Source organism: Phasianus colchicus, chromosome 3 (assembly GCF_987193195.1).
Source record: "Phasianus colchicus chromosome 3, bPhaCol1.hap1.1, whole genome shotgun sequence".
In the NCBI taxonomy this organism is placed as follows: Eukaryota; Metazoa; Chordata; class Aves; order Galliformes; family Phasianidae; genus Phasianus; species Phasianus colchicus.
The window spans coordinates 66,767,567-66,791,302 of NC_143438.1; the positions used below are offsets into that span (position 1 = coordinate 66,767,567).

General features: G+C 40.1%; 1 protein-coding gene and 1 long non-coding RNA gene across 4 annotated transcripts in view; both read right to left on the reverse strand.

The window, feature by feature from the left end:
- Positions 1–2,063: 2,063 nt before the first annotated feature.
- Positions 2,064–23,736, reverse strand: part of MRPS28 (mitochondrial ribosomal protein S28) — a 70,940-nt gene continuing 49,267 nt past the window's right edge. Inside the window, exon 3 of the mRNA XM_031590895.2 lies at positions 2,064–2,355. Coding sequence (XP_031446755.2) covers positions 2,202–2,355 — 154 coding nt within the window. The 3' untranslated portion in view covers positions 2,064–2,201. The remainder of the gene's footprint in view (positions 2,356–23,736) is intronic.
- The window catches only part of LOC116227560 (uncharacterized), a 29,928-nt gene continuing 8,553 nt past the window's right edge, over positions 2,362–23,736 (reverse strand). Inside the window, exons 3-4 of one of the 3 annotated variants that reach the window (XR_016465225.1) lie at positions 15,251–15,361; positions 7,054–7,414 (exon numbers count right to left, since the gene is read on the reverse strand). This is a non-coding gene — a long non-coding RNA (uncharacterized LOC116227560). Of the gene's footprint in view, positions 7,415–15,250; positions 15,362–23,736 lie in introns of all 3 variants that reach the window. The other 2 variants (XR_016465226.1, XR_004166597.2) reach the window with 2 other exon arrangements.

Here is a 23,736-nt window from a genome sequence, read left to right on the forward strand (position 1 = left end):
TCTGTGGGGATGGCACTACAAATATCTGATTGTGTTGTCCATTTCTGCTCTGCTACAAGAGCTGAGTAAAAACTGAGAATATCATGGTTGTTCTGTAATGACCAACATTGGTGATACCTTAGTTTGCACTAAGGGCATGCAGTCTATGCATGTTCTTGGTGTATGTAGGTATTCCAGAACAAAACAAACAGCCCACAACAAAGACACTTCAGGATTCCCTGCTCTATCACTGTAATTGTTTACGTGGGAGCTGTGCAAAACGGAGGCAATGTGTAATGGGCATAGGCTACCCCAAACAGAGATTCATCTAAAAAGCTCTTTTTGAAAAAGCAAATTATACATTTAGCAACAACTACAGTGTTTAAAAGTCATCCTTTTTGATATCCTGTTGTAAAGCCAGCTTTAACTTCATAGGATGTCCCCAGAAAGTTAACACACATATCTTCTAAATTTCCTTGTTGAAAGTTGATTAAGTGCGTAAGGGTGAGTTACTTGAAAAGATTTCTCTTTGATATTTTAAACCCTTTCTGGCTCTTAAAAAGGCCTTCTTTCCCTACTTCAGTGGTGTCTAGAGGCTAACACCCAACCACAGAATCATAGAATCATACAATGATTCATGTTCAAACTCCCTTCTGTAGGTTCATTGAGATGAGTGAGCAAATTAATGCAACAAAAGCAGCTCATACTGCTTGCTTCCTCTTTTACTTGGATCCCTGCTTATTTCAGAAATACAACTTCAGTTTGCAAAACTATAAAAATGAAAACAAATCCATTCCCTTCAGAACTATCACGCATTTTCCATGTGATTTCTCACAGTAATTTGAGCAAATAAATACCCTATATTACAGCATTCTTCTTGACAGATCATGCATGAGAAGTGCCTTAGAGACTTTCAGTAGCCTGCACTTAAAACTCTTTTCTCATTACAAATAGGCACAGGTAGGAAAGGAATTTTGTTTCTTCCGTAAAATTTTTCGTCTGGGTAGAGGAATCAGGAAGAACCAAACTACTTGGCAACTGAAGCTGTGGAACTAGATACAAAAAGCTTTGCTTTCCCTTTTCCTTTCATATGCTATTAAATGAAAAAAGAAACAAAGACAACCTTTAAAGAAAATGACAATGCTTTCGGAAAAGATTTCTAAACAGATTACAACCTTTGTGTCCTGAAATTTCTTGGACCAGGAGAACACTTCTGGAGTTTGGGAGGCGAAGCTGACCACCAGGCCAGCTACAATTTAACTGAATGACCCCCAGCTTCTGCTTTCTGATGCCATCTCGTCCAAGTTTCCCACAGATCTTGACAATGAAAGAGGTACCTGAGTTGCAGCAGCCTGCAGCTGGCTTTCTGCTATCCTGCCTGTTTGGGGACCCCTTCTCTTTCCTGATGTGACTGAAATATCATTCAGTGGTTAAGTTGTAAAACTGACCTGCCCTCAGCACATCTGCTAGGATCTATACAGATCTGTACACATCTATATACATCTGGACAGACTGCAAATGACTGTGCAGAATTCGGACCCGAATACACCAGAAATCAAAAATGGTCTTTGATATCAAAAACATAGTATGGTTCTTTGTTTGTGCATTCAAGTACTCGTTATATATTTACCTTAACTATACTTGCAGAAATCTAAGGCATTTGGCCTACTATGTTGAAACATGTTGTTTGGCCTTTTTTTTTTTATTGTTTACATTAACAACCAGAGAAAATTTACTAACATGCTTTGGAAATGAGAAAACAAATTAAAGCAATGAATAACCTCTATTCCTTAATGCAAATGAAGATAAAATAATGATGTAATATAACAGAGACAAAGACTATATCTGCAGTAAATACCTTGCACTGTAACTTGGAAATGAGGAACCCTTCACACTGTTCTGCATGAAGCATGAAGAAGGAGCACAGCAACAGGAAACACAGTGCCTCAAACCAACATCCATTTGGGATGAGAAGACTAATGTTCAACTAATATTACCTGAAGAAGTTTAGTTAATCTTCCACATTTAAATGCAAAGGCAAATAGCTAGAAAGATGAGTGAATAAAAAATGAGCAAGAATTGGGTACAATGTGCTCACTGTCTTTTATTGATCTCACTATTTACATAACCAACCGGAAAGAAACTTTTTGTTTCTCTCCCGAGTGAACATTCCATTTGTATAATTTGCTCTAAAGCAGAAAGTAGATTTATTTACATGAAATTTACTCCTTTTGCTTTGTTTGCTTGCTTTCCACGAGCCCTAACAGCACCGCATCAGCTTCTAACAAAGTCGTATCAGTCGTTGCTCCCAGGAACCGAGATGTGAGTTCAAGATCCAGCAGTCTCAGGCGCACTCGGGTTCCTTTCTGATACTTGCTGCAAAGAAAAGGGGAAAAGAGGAAAAAGGTAAGTTTTGTTAAGCAATGGTCTTGCATCTCCTTACAGCTGTTCTCCTACCCACAGACAGAAGTAGCAGCCCCATAGCAAACAGTATGTTGAAATGGAACTTAAGTCTGACCCAAAATGCATCAGCACTTAAACGAGTGAACTTCTGGTGTAAAAAAAACTAAACACCGAGTTTCTCAAAAACATCAGTGTTTACTTGTATGTCTCTTTTTGCATACAGTCTTCTTCAAGCCTCACCTGCCACTGAAACTGTTTTCACCAAGAGGAAAGACAAATACCAGATGGAAAAGCTTTACATTCTCAGTGACTGAGAAATTAAGTTGATACACATTAATAATTCTATGCAGGAATCTGCTGGGACTTACGTAATACTGCAGAGCCTCTCTTCCTTGATGCAATCCTGCCCATGGAAGAGAAGACACTACCAACTCCCACTGAAGAGCAGTTATTACAGAGGAAATTGTGTTTTCTATCGTGGTATTTTACTATATGGTATCATGCAGGGCAACACATCATTGAAGGGAGAACAAGCCATCATTAGGTCAGTGGTGACACTGCTGTTATCAAGGAAGTGTAAAGCCAGATAACTGCTAATATTTCTAACTTTGGACCTCAGGCAAGAAAATTTCTCGTCACAGTCTCTCTTCTAAAGCTACAACTATTGCCCTGCCTACAGAGTTGTGTCTTATTTACTCTTTTTTTTTTTTCTCCTTTTGTTTGCCCTTTAAGTCACAGAATTATAGAATACACTGGAGCTGGAAGGGACCCACAAGGATCACAGAAACCAACTCCTGGCTCCACACAGCAGCACCCAAAATCCAAACCCTATGTCTGAGAGCACCCTGAACTCAGGCACTCATGCTGTGCCCACTGCCCTGTGCAGCCCGTTCCGTGCCCACCGCCCTGTGGTGCAGCCCCTGTCCCTGACCCCCAGCCGCCCCTCCCCTGACGCAGCTCCATGCCGTTCCCTCGGGCCCTGTCGCTGTCACACAGAGCAGAGCTCAGCGCTGCCCCTGCATTCCGCTCAACACACTTGAAACACCACCTACTTTCTTTAAAAAAAAAAACCATAAAATTGAAGACATTTATTTGCCCACATTTGCAAAATGTGAGTAACAACTGCTGTGGTGAAGAGTATGGCATAGCTACCAAAGCCAGAGAACATTTTATGAGGGGAATGATCAATTCTATCCCTTTGTCTGTTTGCATTTCAAAAGAGAACAGTTTCATAAGTGATAGTAATAATCCATGAAAGCTAACATGTGACATTTAAGAATCATAATATAAAGGCAAAACAAAATGAAAAGACAATGCATAAGACCCCTAAGGATGGAAAGTATCTGCCAAGATTTGCTTGGCTCATTTAAAAGAGAGTGTTCCCCAAAGATGTCAGGAGGTTTTGAGATAAGGTGAAGAAAGAGGAAAGATTCTCAATACTTCCCACAGCCAATGTCTGAAGAGCCTTAAATGAAGATACCTGCTGGCTAGTGATTTTTACTATTTGGGAAAATGTGCAAAATCTGTAGGAAATTCTCTGGTATTAATCCAAACTCTACCTTCTTTGACAGCTGCTGGCTAGATGGGGTCCCTTAACATTCATACATCAAGCTACCCTGATCCCTAATACTATCCTTGGCATAGATAACCACACCTGTCTGCCTTTATTGATGAGTGTGAGTAGTGGATGAAGCACAAGAGAAGGCAAACAGTCTAGAAATGAAGGAAACTGTGTATAGAGTAGCGCCATACAAGATTCACTGAAAAGAAGATGATACATGAAATTATTAAAGCTTGAGTGACACTACATTCAGAGCCATGAACTACTGCATTCTGCGCTGTTTTTGGAAGATGAAGGATATGTTTCCAACCTACTGAAACTTAATACTAGAAGTAGTGGGCTCGTGACAAATGTTAAGAGGCCAGTAATCCCTTTCTCCCTTCTACAGGAAAAGCAGCTCACCAACAGTGTAAAGTAGATGGAGTTCTGAAACTGTTCAGAGTCCAATGCTTTTCTAAGCAATATTGAACTGAATGAGGCTTAGAATGGAATTGGACGTCCTCACTATATTTGGCAGTGTAAAGCAAGGAAGATACTGAGTTACATATCTCTAACTGGAATACAAAATATTACTTTCATCATTCAACAGCTCCTTTTGGTCTGTTTGCTAATCTATAGGAGTGTTTCACAGCATAGATGGAATTATTTTATTCTTATCAAAACTTTAAAAGTGCTATTCGGAATCAGAAAAGCCAATGAGGGAAAGCTGAGCAGAAACTACTTCTCAGAATTCATAAATAAATTAGATTTAATAAAACATATTAAGCTCAACACCCCCACTTTAGTATTACAAAAACTTTGCTGTACAGTTTATACAGGACTCTCCTCAAGTTTTCAGTCATGACTTTTGCATACATCTGTAAGGAAAATCCAAGCGACTCTACTTTTGTAAAAAACACTACAATCCAGATAACTTTAACCATGCTAACCCCATCTATTAAAGAACATTTTCCAGTCACAGAACATCTGATTACAGAGATCCTGAAGAACATCACTTTAAGAAGCTGACACAACTGCCAATTTGTGTGAATATAAACATTTAGGTTTATGACAGATGTCCCCTACAACTAAAGCAACATTAGAATAAACAAGAAGTTGTAGATAAAATAGAAAGAGCAATACAACTTGCAGTGGTGGTCCATCCACCACATTTAGGTCAAGATGAAATGATAGGCTGCTCTATGCAGAGTAATCATATTCTATCCATGAAGGTATTTATCCTAAAACAGATAAAACTAGACTACATTTAAAGCAGATGCTTTAAGCAGGACCCAGAAACAAAGCAGGCATTTCATTATTTTCAGAAACTGTGTCCCAGTACACCCAGAACACCAGTGTAAAAGGAAAGAAGCTGTCTACTCCATTCTGCAAAAGGACTTGCTGTATTTTTTGAGTAAAAATACTGGTATTCAAGACCATCCTATCTCATGACCATCGGCAGGAACGACTAACCATCACCCAACCCCCACATGAGGAGCTTGTCAAGGATGCACACGTTTTTACTCTACTACTTCTTAGTGGCAGGTGAAAGTATTAAATTCACTTTGAAGCAAAGAAAATTTGCTTGCATGTATATGTATATACAAGGTATGGTAATATGCTAAAAAATTCTTTTGCAAGTAGTCAAATCTTTCCCTACTTCTATATGACTTTTTAATAAAATGTCATCAGAAGAGAATGACAGAACTGAATTCATGGAGATAAAGCACATGGGACAGGTATTTCACTCAGATCCCTATATCCTACAACACTTCTACACATAACACACATCCACATGAGAAAGCATTTATTTTCTCTGCTTCCTCCTAAATGGCACTATCCCAGAGCACAGCTGTTCTCTGAATCCCCTTGCTATCAATCATACTTTATCAACATCCTAACCACCTAGGAGCAGCTTCTTTTTAAAAACAATACCCAATTTTCTTGCTCAGACATACTCCAAAATATAAACAGACACTGAGAGCTTAAAGCCAAACTATTCTTTTCCACTAATAACCCTTTCCTCACAAGAACTATCATCTTTAACTCTTTGAGAACGTCAGTTGTGGCTGGAGATACTCCAACAAGCACCCTGCCTGAGGTAGGAACTCACCATGGCTGGTACCAAGCCACGATCCCGACCCAGGCCAGCACTGGAAGTGATGTGGGCACCCATTTGAAGTACTCACCAGAAACCTTCACCTGAAATTAAGCCATGGATCAAAGCGTTCCAAAAAGCTTTCTGTAGTTTGAACAAGAACTCGCAGGCTTCTCTCCATTTGTTCTGGAGTGGGCAAAATGCTGGGAATAAAGGCACACCTCTCCTCAAGTGTCCATTTACAGAGTATGACTTAAGTTGGAGGTAACTCAAATAATTGTTTCAATGCTTTTTCTTCAGACTGTCATGGAGAAGAAATTTGAGAACCGAGTAGAAAAATCTTCTTTGAACATTAAGTCTATGCAACCATACATCACCGACGTATTAAATATGTAGGAGCACTGACAAAACTCACAGTGGAGCTTTGATAGCACTGCTTACACTCCTTAAAGACACTTTAAAAGCAAATTAAAAAATAAACATTTATGTCCTTTTATTCCATTAAAAGTAGCGTGGTTTTTTTTTTCTCTGACAGTACAGAAGTAGCACAGTGTATGTTTGCAAACCCAAGCAACATGGCAGCTTCCTTGTGACTAACTACAGCTCTTTTATGGCCACCTGGTCCTTATCTTAATCCTTTCCCCTTTCCACTGAAGCTTTACATCTCTTAAAATCTTAATAAATTAAAGGAAATAAACCCCAGAACTCTTCAGTCAAGACTTTCAGCTTATAATTTTCACAAAGTAAGTCATTTTAATACGTCCCCTTAAAACATATTTATAAACTACCATGACAAGAAATAAAAAGATATATCTTTACACCATGAGATTGAAGGGGGAGGGTATGGCATGGCATATTTCAGCTCTTGCTAACTTTCAAGAAGGCTGGGGAAGGAAATGTTATTTTTTAATATCAAAGTCATTTCAGGCTACAGCAAAGGAGTTAACTTAGAAAGCAATAAGCATGTGAAAATAAGGAGACTGTAACTGAAAAATATTTTTTGATCATAATTACACCATTTGCTACCAGGAAAAAAGGAGAGCAGCTTTGCAGGCATGCAATTTCACATGTTGAGGAAGCATTTTCAGCTTACTAAACAGCATCAAGAATTTTATTCAAACACTAAATTATAGGTGCAAACATTAAAGCGTTTTGTTAAACTATCCAATATTTAATATTGCGTGTGATCTCAAATTAGCAAGCAGTCTTTTTTCCATTAAAACTACTCAAGTTATTATTTTAAAGTTCAAAGCAACAAACATTTTATTCTGGAGAAAGGTGTTTCAAAAAGAATACAGTTGCAGAAATGGCTGAGTCCCACGGGGTCTTCCCTATTTCTCATTTTAAAAATTCACTCACAGGTATCCTCTGTTCCATGTCATCAAAATGCAGGGCTGCAATTTTGAAACACAAACAGAGGATTTTAGACTACATTCCTTCTATTTTACTGCTGTTTTTCAATTTCCACTGCTTTCTTTTGGAACGATAAGTGGTGAAATTCAAAGCTAAATGAAATATTTAGGGTGCACTACAACCATTTTCACCCACTATCCATTCTTCCACACCACCCATCCCACTTCCATAAGCCTGCCTGTCTGAAGGGAACAAGAAAACAGCTACTAAACCTGGTTTGACACTCCTATACTGAGGGTATTGATTCAGAGAATTTGGTTTTTGATTGTTTTTAGCATCTCTCGACACATTCTAGCTTTCCAAAAGTGAAATCAAAGGAATCCCTGGATTACCTTCCTTGTAAAACGTATTTTAAAATGCACTTCATATCACATCAGAGATGAATGCCACAACCTTTTCTCTATGGCAAGTGAGGTAACTTTTGACAAAAGAAACTTGCAAAAGGTGGCTGCTGTCATCTCAGAATGTGTATCAGGCACAGTTTCGGTTTCATGAAATAATTTATGCCAGTTACTTTGTCAGTCTATAATATAAAATGTATCTTTTAACTTGAGAGGAAAAAATCACTCCAAAGGAATAGAATTAAAGAAATCTGAGTCTTTCAGATTGTTACATTTTTTCTCCTGTTTAAACTATGTAATGAACTATTTTGATTTAAAAAAATATATATATATTATAACTTATAAAATGCTAAAAAATAAAGATTATTATATGCTTTGCTGTAATAAATATACTAATTTAGTCTACAAGATATTAAAAAGCATAGCTCTTCATGCTTATAGTCACCAGATGTTCAGCAAACTGCTTAGAAGATGAAAGAAAAAGGAATCCAGGAAAAAGATTCCATGAAGCACACTTGAGCAGACACTTTTCTCCATCTTTCTGCAACTGATCCCTGTCACAGTTTCTGTCCCTTTCCTTCCCCATGCTGGGACCTACTCTTCATGTTCTAAGTCTTCAGCCCTCCAAATCGTAACCAGTATACACAGGTCTGATTTTCATGTTCCTCTTAATATATGCAGTCTTGATCTTTCTCTTTTCCTACACTCACTGTTTCCCTAATCACATCCTCATCTGATCCCTGTCTCCCCAGGATCTCTGACCAATTGTTCCCATGTTTCTTCTGTCCTGGGAAGAACTATGAGGTATTTTCTCCGGTCTTCTCTTACTTTGCATCCTCTTCTTCTTTTTCTTACAAAGCTTCTCAGTTTTCTCAGCCAATTCCAGTCCCATTGCACCAGCAATCCTGACAGGTCTCTCATAAGGGATTAAAAACAGTAGGTTTTGATGAACCAGACAGACACTGTTTTCTGAAAATTCAAATCAGGCTGTTTTTCCCCCTTACTTTCTGGGTAATGACACAAGCTACGGGAACAATGGCACTGCATTTAAAAACTTGCTCAACCTTGGTGCTCAACCCTCAAGGTTTGTACAGCTTGGAAAAGTTGACACACAGGAAAAACATCAGCAAGCCAGGATAATTCTCGTACTGTCAGCAGGTTTTTGCAGACATATCTTCCAACCCTGCTCCCACCTGAGTTGATAGTAAGTAATTCCCACACCCCTTCTTTGTCTTTAAAGCCCACTGTCGCTATAAACCTGATCTCCTTTCTCCTGGGAGAGGCTTGATGCAAAAGATGGGTGACGAAGCTATGGAAGAATGGCTTACTGGTGGCAGAGCGCTCAGACATAGAAAATGGAGTTACTGAACAGTTGAAAGAGATGGCTGAATCTCCAGGTGCATGTGAATCCAACTTTATAGATGGGAAAGGGGCTAAAGAAGGGGGAAGTTTGGGCACTAATGATTTTGGGGCCTCTATGAAGGGAAAATACTCAGAGAAATACTGGTGGTGTCTGGAGGAGGTGCAAGCTGAGGAATACAACTTTGGAGAATGAGAGTGATGCCTTAGGGGAACACTGGGTTAGAAAGAATTGCTGTGTCTGAAAGAAAACAGAGAAGAACGGATGGAGCTCCCATTTGGTTCTCCGTAATCAAGCGGCTGTAGCCACGTGCTGAGGACTGCTCTTTGCCAAAGGACTGCTGGAAAGTACCAGCCTCTCCATGAAGCTCCCTATTCCCATGTCTTGCCCAGCTCTCTTTTTGGCTGTCGTCACCTACATAATAGCACCATCCATAACAACTACCCATAGGCTTGCTCAGTCACTTTTACCGTTCATTTACGGCAAAAGGCAAGTCACACTTACACAACAGTTGGTCTGTAAGATGCAGACTGCACAGACATACACAAGTCACTCAAAGAAGGAACAGAAGATTTATGTATGAATATCTGACAGCATTAATGTCATGGTAAAAGTCTGAGAAAACTGACAATAGGAAAATGGGATCATGAGGGGAGAAAGTACTGCTCTAACAACAGACTGTAAGCCTCACAATTTTCACTGCACACAAATTATCCTGAAGCATCACGGAGCGTGCAGATCTTGAATGCATACCTGCATTTAAATACGAGAGAACAGTACTCACATTTAAACATGCTAAGTAACACTTTTTAAAGTTTCAATTACTTGTTAGTGTCCCTTTAATCCGAATGTCTCACGAACAATCTCGGCTACTTATATTATGAATAAACAATACAAATACAGAACAGATTTTCTGATGAAAAAAAGGTCATGATGCTCCTGTAAAAGGGACATTTTCAGATTCCGTCAGGAACATTTCTTTGCATGCTAACACTTGCATTATTCATTCAAATGCTTTCAGAGTTAATAAAAGCCTATTCAAAGACAACATGAAAATCTTACTGGGGAGCGGCACCTTATAAATACGAATGCTTTGACACTGTCAGTTCAATTTTCAAGAACTGGCAAGGAAGAGCGCGAAGCATGGGGTAAAAATACTTAAAAAAAAACCCAGCAGAATGCCATGCAGCTGTCTGAGAAAACCCAGTATTTGATGGTTTCTCTTTTTGCTAAAAATAACTAGTATTAGAGAAATAGAGCCAGAGAGGGACAGTTTTGCAAAAGGTATGTTTCAGATTTAAAAAAAAAAATGTATTTTATCAAGGACAGAACAAGCAAACATAAAAATATCTGTGAAGAGTGCTGTGGTCCAAACAGGGCTAGTATGATGTTGGCAAGAGTGAGCACAGACTGTTAGGGCAGCTTCCAGAAATACTAAAAGGGAAAACTTTAAGAAACAGTGGGAAACAAGGTATGAGTAGACATAATTACGACATTAGAAATAACAAAGATCATCATAAAGCTATGATGCTTGAGGTTAAGGACATACAGATCACATCACTGAGTGTAACTATCAAAAGAAACTTAGAAGGTACAGCAGAAAGTTAGTTTTGGAGGCAATGAAGAAGAAGTGGACAGCTGGATATGTCAAAAGTAACATCAAAAGAGACATGGAGGGACAATTGGAAGTTGCAAGCTGGAAGCACACAAGGAGAAACTTCCAGTAAAGAAACTGTGTCACTGGGTCCAGCATCAAGGTGTGTGTTGAGTTCCTGAAACAGAAAGGAGCAGAACAATGCTAAGGGGAAGAAAAAATATCTTCCATATCTACCTGATCTGTGTGATCTCAAAGAATATGACTTAGTAAAAAGCAGTTAGGAGCATGAACTTCCCGCTGTTTAAGGAATTATTGGATGCTATCCCCTGGGAAGCTGTCCTTAGGGACAAAGGAATGGAGCAGAGCATTTAATGTGGTCTCTTATGATTTCATTATCTCATTGGAAAAATCATTATCAAATTGGAAAAATATGGATTTGGAGGGTGGACTATTCAGTGGATAAGCTAGAGGGTTGTGGTCAAGTACAGACTGGGAGAAGAATTCATTGAGAGCAGACCTGCAAATAAGGACTTGGGGGTCCTGACGGATGAAAAGTTGAACATAAGCCAGCAGTGTGCACATGCAGCCCAGAAGCCAACTGTATCCTGGAGTGCATCAAAAGATGGGTGGCCAGGAAGGCGAGGGAGGTGATTGTCTCTGCCTCGTGAGCTCCCACCTGGAAGAATGCATTCAGGCCTGGGGCTCCCAGTACAAGAAAGACACAAAGGTGTTGGAGCAAGTCCAGAGGAGGCCCCACGAAAGACTAAGGGGACTGGGCTTATTCATCCTGACTCTGGGGAGACTTCATTGCAGCCTTTCAGTGCTTAAAAGGAGCTTATAAACAAGATGGAGACTGACTTTTACACGTTCTGATAGTGACAGGGCAAGGAAGAATGGCTTTAAACTGAGAGGGGAGATTCAGCTGAGATATTAGGAAGATATTTTTTACTGAGGGCGGTGAGGCACAGGAATGGGCTGCTCACAGAAGCTGTGGATGTCCCACCTTGGAGGTATTCAAGACCAGGTTAGATGGGGCCCTGGGCACCCTGATCTAGCAGTTAGCAACCCTGTCCATGAAGGGGGGGCTAGAACTCGATGGTCTTTAGTGTCACTTCAACCCATGCCAATTTATGATTCTATGACTCTATGATACTTTGATACTATGATACTTTATATGTCTTCTGATCAACAAAGAAACACTGATAAATTCTCATGAAGACAATAAACAAACACAAACTGAGAAAACAAGTAACTAACGAGGTTTTGGATTTTTGTTGTTGTTTTTGTTTTTTAATAGCCGTGGAACAATTAAAGCTCCAAAGAAAAAATAAATCATTTCATCTTTTTCGACAGTGAAGAAACCAATGATAGATAGTTAAAAATATCTGGGTGAAAAGGAAAAAAAATAGCTTCTGTCATTAGGGGAACAAATTGAGAAGCAAAATCAGTAATGGTCTTCAGAGATTCAGATAACCTTATCTGCCATAGTCTTGTCTCCAAACTCTCTTGGGAAGCAGCTTCCTCAAGGATTTTGAACAGTTTTGAAGTGGAGACAAATGTAATTTTCTCCACCCACCTCATCTGTGTGATCTTTCAACTGGAGCTGCGTAAGCCTACATTTCAAACCAAAACATATTTACTGTATTTAGAACTGCCAGCCAGAACAGAAAAAAGTCATGACAATGACTGTATGTATTTCAGCAGCTCCCAAGGAACGGGGTTCTCCGACAGGCTGTAGCAAAAGAAACAATTTGAAATGTTTATTTCCTTTTCTATGAAAACTAAGGCAAACATTTAATGCTATTTGTTTCTTATTTTAAGACATTTTCTCAGAACTATTACATGGAAGACCCTGAATAGATGTCCTAAGAACAACTGCAGAGAAGGCACATATAGTTTCAGCTCTCTGTACAATTAAACAATTAAGATCTGAAAGTACATCAGCTATACCTGCAGATGTCAGTTCATCAGATTAGGCTGTTAAAACAACTACTCAATGCACCAGCATTGCTGCACACGCTTGGGACAAACTCGTGACCATCCAAACCATGCCAACCATACCTTGTGAGCCTGCTTGCCAAGGAGAGAGTGTTATTAGCCGGGCTTGGCTCAAACAATTCACTGCCCACAAAGCTACTTTAATGTACTGTCTCTACTGGGAAAAAAAAACACAGTAATCCAACAATACATTACGATACTTTCCCATCACTGCAGCAGTTCCCACCACAGGCAACACTTTGTCTCCAACAAAGAAGCCTCACATTCTGCGTCTGCAAAAAAACCTATCCATACTGTAGGGATGCCAAGAGGAACATCTGTGTGCTCAGAACTACACAAAACTGGCTTTTTGTGTGCGTGTGCCCGTGTGAAAGAGCCGGGGGTGGGAGCGCGCAGACAATAGCTCGTGTGACTGCCTGGTAAGGAAATGCTCTTTCATTCCCTTCCTCCCTCCTTTAATTTATTTTTTAATCTGAACAAGGGAGTCAAACAGCCACTGCAGCTATCAACTACCTCTCCAAGCCTAAGGAAAAGGGTTAAGTTTTTCCCACATTACTGGTTTTAGCTTGGATGTACTTTCACCATAAAGGATTTCTTTAAATGCTAAGCATATAATCTGAGGATTCTGGGTCTAATTTTCCATTTAGCACTAATTATTACAGCTGTATTTATTAAATGCTGAAGTACAGACAGTAAAATGTCTCCCACGATATCTCTGTCTCCCATAACATCCTTGTAGGTAAGCTTAGAAAGAAGTCTGGGATAAATGAGTAGAAAGTGAGGTGGACTGAGAACTGGCTGACCGGCAAAATTCAGAGGGCTGTGATCAGGGCACAGGTCCGGTTGGAGGCCTGTAACTAGCAGTGCTCACCAGGGGGTGGTACCAGATCCAGTCTTGTTCAACATCTTCATCAATGACATGGATGGAGGGATAGAGTCCACCCTCAGAAAGTTTGCTAAGGATACGAAGCTGGCAGGAATGTCTGATATTCAGCAACACCTGGTCAGGCTGGAGAGCTGGGCAGAGATTAAGTTAATGAGGTACAACAAGGGCAAGTGCAGAGTCCTACATCTGGGGAGGAATAACCACATGCATCAGTACATGTTAGGGGATGACCTACTGGAGAGGAGCTCTGCAGAGAAGGACCTGGGTGTCCTGGTGGACAACAGGTTGGCCATGAGCCAGCAGTGTGCCCTTGTGGCCAAGAAGCCCAATGATATGCTGCAGTGCAATAAAAACAGCATGACCAGCAGGTTGAGGAAGGTGATTCTGTCCCTCTACTCTTCCCTGGTGAGGGCATGTCTGGAGTACTGTGTCAAGTTCAGTTCAAAAAAGGGAAATTCAAAGGGGTCCACCAGAAAGTGACAAAGATGACTAGGGGCATGGAGCATTTCCCTTATGAGGAAAAGCTGAGAGACCTGGGACTGCTCAGCCTAGAGAAGACGGAGGGAGGATCCTTATCAGTGCTTATGAATATCTAATAGGTGGGAGTCAAGTGGATGGGGCTAGGCTCTACAGTGGTGCCCATTAACAGAACAAGGAGCAATGGGCACAAAATGGAACACACAAAGTTCCATACAAACTTGAAGAAAAACTTCTTTACTGTAAGGGTGAGAGAGCATGGGAAAAAGCTGTTCAGAGAGGTTATGGAGTCTCCTCCTCTGGAGATAACCAAAACTCACCTGCATGCTCTGCTGTGCTTCTACTGTAGGGAACCTGCTTTAGCAGAGGAGCTGAACTAGATGAACTCCAGACTTCCAATCCATACATTTCTGTGATTCAGTAATATGGATGCCTTTGATGGCTTTGATCATGAATATAAACAGTGAAATTTAGAAAGAAGAAATAATCAAAGACAACAAAACATATAAATAGTGTTGCCTTTCTGAATGGTGGGGGTCAGTTATTTGGGGAGCAGTGCTAGAGAATGTGAGCTAGGAAATGACTCTATCGAGAAATTAAAGTTGTAAAGCAATGAAAAGCCCAGTGCAAAGACCATTGCTTACAAGAGAGCATCTGTAGTTTGTTTCAGTACAGATCTACTTCATCAGCCATTTAAATAACCTAACAATTATTCGCTGACGGACTGAAATATACTGTTTTGTTCCTCACTTTAAAAGCATCCCCTGGTGGTGTGCACTTTTGAAGCAGTGATATTTAAATATGTTCAAGTTCCAGGCTACATATGAAAACCAGAAGGAACTCAAAGTTTCTCTGGAGTTACGGTTATTAATGCCATATCCTCCTCTGCTTCCTGCCTGTATGGCGCAATCCCAGAGCTCAACAGATATCAGTAACTCTGCCTGTTTCATGCCTCACCTTTAATGCCAGCATTGTCTCCAAAACCGGGAGCAAGTGGCCCAGGGAATCAATTAGCAGTGACTTATCTGTTTCCCTAAATATTTGTAACTCTTTAACCAAGGGTCTGAAATTACATCGCTCCCTTTGGGGAAAACGGAGACAGGAGATGTAGATCTGGAGCGGTGTTCAGCCTTTCAGTCAGCCCCCAAAGTGGCTCACCTGGCTGGGAATGTGCTCAGGCATGAAACCAGTGCATGTGTGATGGGGCCCAGTGACAGTGTGGAACCATTCAGGTGTTCCCTCTGCACAGTCTCCAGCAGTTGTGAGATCCTGTGGGTTGGAATAAAATGCATATTTCCACTGCAAAAGAGGTGAGGGCAAAGAAGGAAGTGCAAACTAGAGCTTGTTTAGATAAACACAATTAAACATGTGAATGCCCCATCCATGTTGTGGATGCCCCATCCCTGGAGGCATTCAAGGCCAGGCTGGATGTGGCTCTGGGCAGCCTGGACTAGTGGCTGGCGACCCTGCACATAGCAGGGGGGTTGGAACTACATGATCATTGTGGTCCTTTTCAATCCAGGCCATTCTATGATTCTATGATTCTATGATAAAGTCAGAGCATTCACTTTTTCCCACTACTGTGCAGAAGAAAAATGTTTGACCTCTTCTATGCATGCATACGTATTGCCAGAGAAGAATACAAATAAATTAGTATGATCTCTGCAGATATACAATGGATTTTAATTCCCATTTTGCAGTTTTGAGTGAAACTAATTGATTCAAATAGTCACGAGAACAAGGTAAAAGTGGTTGAAGTTAGTCAAATATGAGGAATACACACCCTTTCTAGGGAATTTCCCACTTTTTCTCATTGTTATTGCCATACCTCCAACTCACTGTTGCTGAGTTTTGAGCAAGTATGCACATAAAAACACCAAATCCTGCAGTATTTCCCCCTAGCAGCCCCCCCAGCCCATATCCCGACCTGGAGTGGAAAAAGAATGCTGCTAAATGCTGTCTCATTTCTCTCTCTGTAAATTTTGCAGCCAATCCTTGATAATACACAACAAATATTCAAACCCTGTATCACTATCTTAATTCATCGCTGCAGTCCCTTTGTAGTGCCCTCAATTCCTGACCGTCAGCCCTAATGTCAAACTGTTTGCTATTTAACAAAGTGAAAGTCCACGTCTTTGTATGCTGCAGTTCTGCAAGGTCTGCACTTGGTCCATCAGAAATTATTTTCACTGCAGCTCTGAAAGCTTTCCCCAGATTATGTACGAAATCACAGGAATAGACTTAAAGCCCCTCACTAATTTCTCTTTTCTCTATCAAACATCCACATTTCTCAAAGATATCTAAAAGATACTTCAATAATTTCATTTTCTTTCCTAAAAAAGAAAACATTCTGCAGCAAACAGAAACTGAATGTTTCATTTTGTATTTTCATCTTAAGTTTACAACAAACGAGTTTTGTCTTTCAGTCGGCTTTGAAGCTTTTCAGGAATAGAGAGCTAGAAAATCCTGCCTGCAAGTTACTGCAGATTTAGAGGCACACGTGAACAGAGCAGAATATTGGAAATATTTGCAAAGAGGCTCAAGCACGTTCACCTGTTACCCTTCCATACACTCCTCTAGGTCACACAACCCTTTGTTTTCCAATCTAATCTTCCAGTCTCTTTCTGTATACAACTTGCCCTGAAAACCTGCTTATCACCCCGGCACTCCCAGGTGTTGCTCTGCAGTGAGCTGCCGTGGAGGCTGCGCTCTGGCTTTGCAGCGGGGCATTACCCAACCGCACTGAAGGAGAGAGTTGCATACACCTGTAGTTTTATTTTTGTTCTACCCTGGAAGAAATGGGGATCTTGAAGCCTATGAAGCCAGGACTGCCTTGGTATACTTATCCAGCATAAATCTGAGCTGCCAGATCTGACCCTTCTCCCAGCTGCTCCTGAGGCCATCCCCATGACAGTACAAGCTCTCTGACTGTCAACCGGGTCAGAGAACTGGATCCATGTGAAAACTAACCGAAGCAAAAAAAAAAAGGTCACTTTCCTTCTGTACCAGCTCCCTGACACGGCTCTGAATGCAGCTGCACAAGGGAGGCAGAAGTGCCAGTAGCTGAGGATGATGCCAGCAGCATCCTACCTGCTTCTGCTCACAACTGGAGACAGCGCCATAAAAGGGCTTGAGACTCCTCTGCCTCCCTTTCCGCTACTGAACGAAATCAAGAAGAATCAGGTGGAGAATAGGGGAAAGGACAACACGCTGCGCTGGTCTATCATATTAGCAGGATTCTTTAAAGCAAATGAAATCAATAGAGAATTCACGATTTAGAAGCCTAGAAAAAAAAGGATACCTGAAATGTTAGAAACTAGCCTTGCAGTAAAGGTAGCTTTTGGTTTAAATGCCAACTTTTTCCTAAAGATTCAGTAATACTAACAAAACAAAGAATTGTTTTGTCTCAATCGATGATCAAATGAACTTGGTCATTGAAAAGGGAGCTGCTTATCGCTTTGACCTATCCAAGAATTCAGAGCTTGTGCTTGTATTTGCTAGCAAAAGTAGCAAAGATCTCAAGATTGCTGCTGTACCTTTTACTTCTTAATCTTTTCGTTCTCCTTCAAGAATTTCAGCTCCTACTATTGCTTACATTCTCCTGGAATATGGTAAGACACAATTAATCACGATAACAAAATCCTATCTAATTTGTGAGTAAAACTAATTGTGGTACAGTATTTCTTTTCTATCATCTTATAAGGTGCCTTGCAGCTTTCCCACAGTATCGAGTTCTCAGTATAAGCACACCCACACAGAGTGCCTAGGTGACAACTCATTCCAACCTAAACCACTTTTTCAAACAAACTTCTCCAAACAATGTATTATCTACATTTTAAGTGGGGGGTGAAACTCTACCACTCTCTGCATAAAAAGGACAGGGAGGCTCATTGTGCTCAACAAAAGATTTAAGGGAAGTATTGACCGTACTAGCAGTCTGTAATACTCTAGGGTGGAAAGAATCGCGCTAGAAATTTTCTCACACTGAGAAAAGAAAAAAACCACCCATAAGAGATTTTGTCTATTAACGAGTCAAACCTATTGCAATACTTTAGTAACTCCAAATAAAAGCATCTACATACTCGTTTTAATTGTGCTTGCAGTAAAAACGTTTCTGAAGCTCGTGGTGTTATTTATAACAAGAAGAAATAATGCACGCACAGACAAAAGTAGGCATTCAGTCACCTATCCATATTCACAGAGGTCAAATTAATTTTCACTTATGCTTGGGAATAAACTCAGATTACCCAGGTGATAATACACCCACCTAGACCAGAGCATGGTTTACCAGCAGGAAAACAGGAACAGGCTGATATTGTTACAAGACAGATGTTCAGTATCTGCCTAGCATTTCAGCACCTGTAGAACCTGAATGTTGTCAATCCAATAGCTTCTTTAAGCCCACTGGACTCATCCCCCTGTGCATTCTGCCTTAAACACCCCTCACATCGCTCCACTCTACCACTGCCCATACCTGGGGAGTTAAACCAAGCATGAGAAGAAACCCAGATGAAAGCAGGTTGCTCGAATGGAAGTTATTTAACCCCAGTACTGATGGATGTGTACAACTAACACATAAAGAAAGTTATTTCAGTTCAAAAGCCAGTACTTATTCTGCTCCTTATTCTGCTCTGCTAGTCTTCAATGGACATACATATATATATTTAATTAATGTTCCTTGCACAACATGTGATCAATTTGTTTAGCTTTTCACCTACAGGAAGAGCAGTTATGTTGTTTAAATAACTGGTCAAGACAAATCACCCCGACAATACAATGTAACGAGTTAGGTGTAATTAACTAAGCCTTACAATTTCACTTTTTTGCTCAGGAATCATTTTAATACATGAAAAGTCAAGCTATTTATTTAGCTTACAGGAGTTTATCAACATACCATATTTACCACTAACTCAGCAAAAAACTGCAAGAATGATAACTTTGCTTTATTGACTACACTGTCAGACAGCAGTTCAGCTAGAACGACAATTAGTACTAGATATAATTTGGAAATCCCTAGCAGGGGACTCAGACCGTCTGTGCCTTAGGCTTGCTCAAACAAAAGCAACATTTGAGGACAACAGAATCACAGAATCAGAGGCTGGAAGGCACCTCAAGAGATCATCAAGTCCAACCCCCCTGCTACAGGAGGTTCCCTACAATAGGTTGCACAGGTAGGCATCCAGATGGGTCTTGAATATCTCCAGAGAAGGAGACTCCACAACCTCACTGGGCAACTACAAAGCTCTAACTTCTATATTCATTCTGCAATGAACAAACTCTTTTCCTCAGAGCACGTGTGAGGGAATCAAGAAATTAGGAGGAGAGAAGCTTAGAAGACATATCATGAGGTTATTTGTTGTTAAATAGAGCAAGAGCATGGTGAGCCAGAAAATGTGAATTTTCTCAAGCTACAGCTTAGCAAAGCTTGTTACTAACTTGTTTTGGAGATAAGGTGATATGATTGATTGCCTCAGCTTTTTCCAGTGATTACCTAGCAAATGGAAAGCAATGAGAGCCAAGAAAACACAAATGAAACTAAGGGGAAAGAATCAATTCTGGGTTATATCAATATTTCACTCAAATGCTTCCCATCTTGCTCCTAATTATTTTGCAGTCATTTACAAAAGAAGTTGAGCAGATTATTTTGAAACTGAGCTAATGAACACTTCTCAGCTCAGCTCTGGGTCACTTCGAAGGAAACACAAATTCTTGGGAAAAATGATGGTATGTTATATCCTGTAAATACTATTTATCCCGTACAACTATTTGTTTGGGGAATTTTGAAGTGATTACTGGCACCTATTCTACTGGAAAGCTGGATTTTCTGCTTTCTTTAAAGTGTCTCAAAATGAAGGAGATCTCCAGTCCAACTTTCACACTAAAGAAGGTCACCCCGGACAAATATTTACCTACCTTGTTTTTAAGAAACTTCGATGGAGGAAAGGATTTTTTAAACAGCCCCAAGGTAAGCCCTCTCAGAGTTTCACCATCGTAACAGTTGAGTTTGTTTACTTAACATCTAAGATAATTGTCTAAGCAAATTGTCTAAACCAAGCCAACTTTTTTTACTTCTTCCTCGAACGAAGATCAACAGATATGACAAACCTTCTATATACTGGGAACATTTCTAATACTTGCATTAAATATTTCTGTCTTGAAATCGTTTTGATAAATACAAATATCTTAGATATCAACACTTCCTTTAATATTTGATTAATTCTGATATTTATGACATGAAGGAAAGCTGTACAAAAGCTAAGGTGGCAATAACAAACTTTCAAAAACTAAAGATGAAATTTAAGATTCTCCAACATTGCTAATTCCGTTCCTTTGAATTACCCAGGAGTTGGACCTAACATTGCTGGTTTTACTGCTACAGGAACCATATCTGAGCAGAAAACAAACTTTTCTTAATCCCAATTCAGTTTCTAATCTTCTTCCCTTGAGGAAAGCAGCAATATTACTAGCTGGTACTCCTGGCTCTAGTAGAAACCACCCTGTGCAAACTCTGTTATCCAACACAGAAATTATATTCGTTTCCCTCAAAACTAAGATCGATGACTGACACACTGATAAAGAGACTTTGAAATGCAAATCATTCTTATTCAGTCTAGGAGAAATAAAACAAAAAAAAAAAATCTAGAAATCACTGTTTCTTCCTGATTTGCTATCCATCCTCCTGCTCTGGGCTGTAGAACAAGCATTTCTGCTCAGCTCACATTTAGTCTGGGAGAACAACTGCAGAGACCAAGGGGCACTGAAAGTGCTGGGCATTCTTGGGGATGAGCAGTGCTAAGAAAAGCTGACGCATTTAAAGATCCTGGCATGAAGGACCCAACAAATCCCTATGTGTGTCCAATCACCATTTCAGCCCAGCCTAAAGGGCTTATCAAGGATTGGTACCAGACACCTCCCTACCTTTTCAGATTTCAAGGTTTTGCCCTGAAGCAGGGCAGGATAACAACTCCCCCCAAAATACTCAAAGCAATGTATTTCTGGAAACATTTGAACTATTTCTACAGTACAGAAAGTAGAACAAATAAGTAGCAGACCCAAGGAAAAACAATGATGGATAATTCAATTCCAAGCATTCAAAATCTGACAGAACTTTGACAGACCAGAAACAGCGGGTATAACATAAAGCATAAGGCAGGCTTACTTAGGCAACATCACCATCAGTTTTGCCTACATACTATACACAGATGTATTTATTTAATAATTGCTTGCTAATAATGAACTTCACTGAAGAATTGCTTTGCTATGGGAACAACTGCCCCACATCAAAAGAACCTAATTTGTACATCAAAGTAGAAATTATGTTCAATCATAATGCCAGATGATGTTTCTTTGAATTGCCACCTAAAAAGAGCCTAGGACAAACTTAACTTTTGGCCTGAAGACTTTTGAAAGGAGAATAAATCTTCATTACAGTCAAAGAAATGAAAGAACACACTTTCACTCCGCATATTACAAATACCATCAGAAAGAGGGGAAACTAATTTTAACCATGCAGTGTGAGGAGGTGGGCGTGAAAAAGACAACTCCTTCTTATACATACTCCAAAGCTTCTCAGCAAGATCAAAGGAAGGCATGCCACATTTTCCAAGAGGTGTTTGCTTACGTTCCTGGAGCAGCTTATGGTGCGCAGGCCTCCTGGGCTCACAGAGAGACGCACTGCCATCAACACTGAGATTCTCTCAGGCTCTCCTATGTACTCCTCAAATATCTTCTCTATTCCACAAGCCTTATGTTGACGCTTGTGGTAGACTCACGATGTCCACATTATTGTACCACTGCTGTCTGATCTGCCTGCTCACAACAGACTACTAACTAACTTCTTGCTCGCCTTTCCCCTGCTGCTTTCCTCTTTCAAGAGCAACAGTGGTGTTTCTCTCTTGAATTCTTCTACTTCATTCAGCACTGACCACAAGTTCTGAAGTAGCTTACTGGTGGGCCCTGTGTAATTTATGTAATTTACTGACGATGGCATGGCTTTATGTCACAGCACTTCTAGGCTTTCTCCTAATCCCCATTCTTCTGAGCATTGTGCAACTTGAGAATTTGACAGGGTAAAGTTCTATATGGGCAAGACCTTCCAAAAACTATGTGCGAGTAGTAACCAGAGCAAATACAGAAGAATGCACAAAGCATAATGCAAGCTTTCATTCTTTTTCTGTAAATAAAGGCAGAAGAGAAAGCTCCAAGTTCAAATCCATTTAGGTCATTAAAGCCTGCAGACATGTTAACAAACAGCCAAGTTACACACACAGGTGGCAATGATCTACTTTCCATTTCATGTCTACGTGTATGCAAACTCCAAAAGAAGTTAAACCTTTCGTGAACAGATTCTAGTTGTAAAGTGAAAAAATAATGTTACAAGTCTTAAATTCACCAGAAATATTCAATTCAATTGGTTAAAATTAAGCAACAAAACCATTTCTGCTTATTAAAAAAAAATCAAGTCACACAGTCACTTTATCAACAATGCAAACTCATAAAGTGCAGAGGTAGAGAACTTCAATGTACTCAATTACTTCCATTAATTGTTTATACTTCCTAATGAAATCAAACAGTTTTGCAGCCTGGAGCAATTTAGCTGAGAGATGAAAAAGCAGGCTGTACCCTCCTTGCTTCGAAGTCCCTCTGCTCTTATTAGCTGCTGCTCATAGGAAACACCCTTCCTCCAGCTGTAAGGACAGTCGAGCAGCTGCCTTCACAACCAATGCCAACTCTACATATTCATACATAAAAGCAGCTGCCTGCCTGCCCATGCAGCTGAAGGAGGAGTGCTGGAGGCACAAGCCAGTGTCTAATGCTGGCACTAATTGCAAAGGCAGCTGCTTGATTCATACAGCTGCAGGAAGAGAGCTAGGTATCAAAGTGAGAGGAGAAATGTAAGATGGAATGGCTGAAGCTATGTAATCCTAATTCCCAGAATTTATAAGAGATGCTTGCATCCTTAATCTGTGATCCTTGGCTGCCTATTTGTGAACTGGGGATAAATATGCCTATCCTAAAAAATGAATTCATTTGTGACTGTGAAGCATATCAGGATAATGATATCATACCGATACCAAGAAGAAACAGGGATTTCTATCTTCGCAAACCATCCAAAGAACAGGAAAATATAATGAGCAATTAGGGGATAAATGTTACAGCATAGCTGTTCATTACTAAAATACTATTCACTCTATGCACTAAACAACATTAAAGACTTAATAAATTTAAGATGAAAATAGAGCATGGATAGGTAACCTAAGCACTCTTCAACTTCTGAGTGCTAGGTAGATTTTGAAAACAGTTATAACAAATGACAGGGATCTTTCCCCTATGGTTGATTTCAGGAACATACTTGTGCATGAGAAAGGAGTGCACATATACGCAGCAAACACATACCAGAGAAATGTACCTTGGTTTCTCTTTTTGTGGCTCAGTGGGCATATGCAGTATTCCATACTTCCCTGAATTACATAAAAACTTGTAGGCAGTTCTTCATTCCAGTTTTGGAAAAAGGTACCTCCCATCTCTGGAGGTGTTCAGGCCCAGACTGGATGGGGTCCTGGGCAACCTGACCTACTGGGTGGTAACCCTGCCCGTGGCAGCAGTTTGGATCCAGATGGTCTTTAAGGTCCCTTCCAACCCAA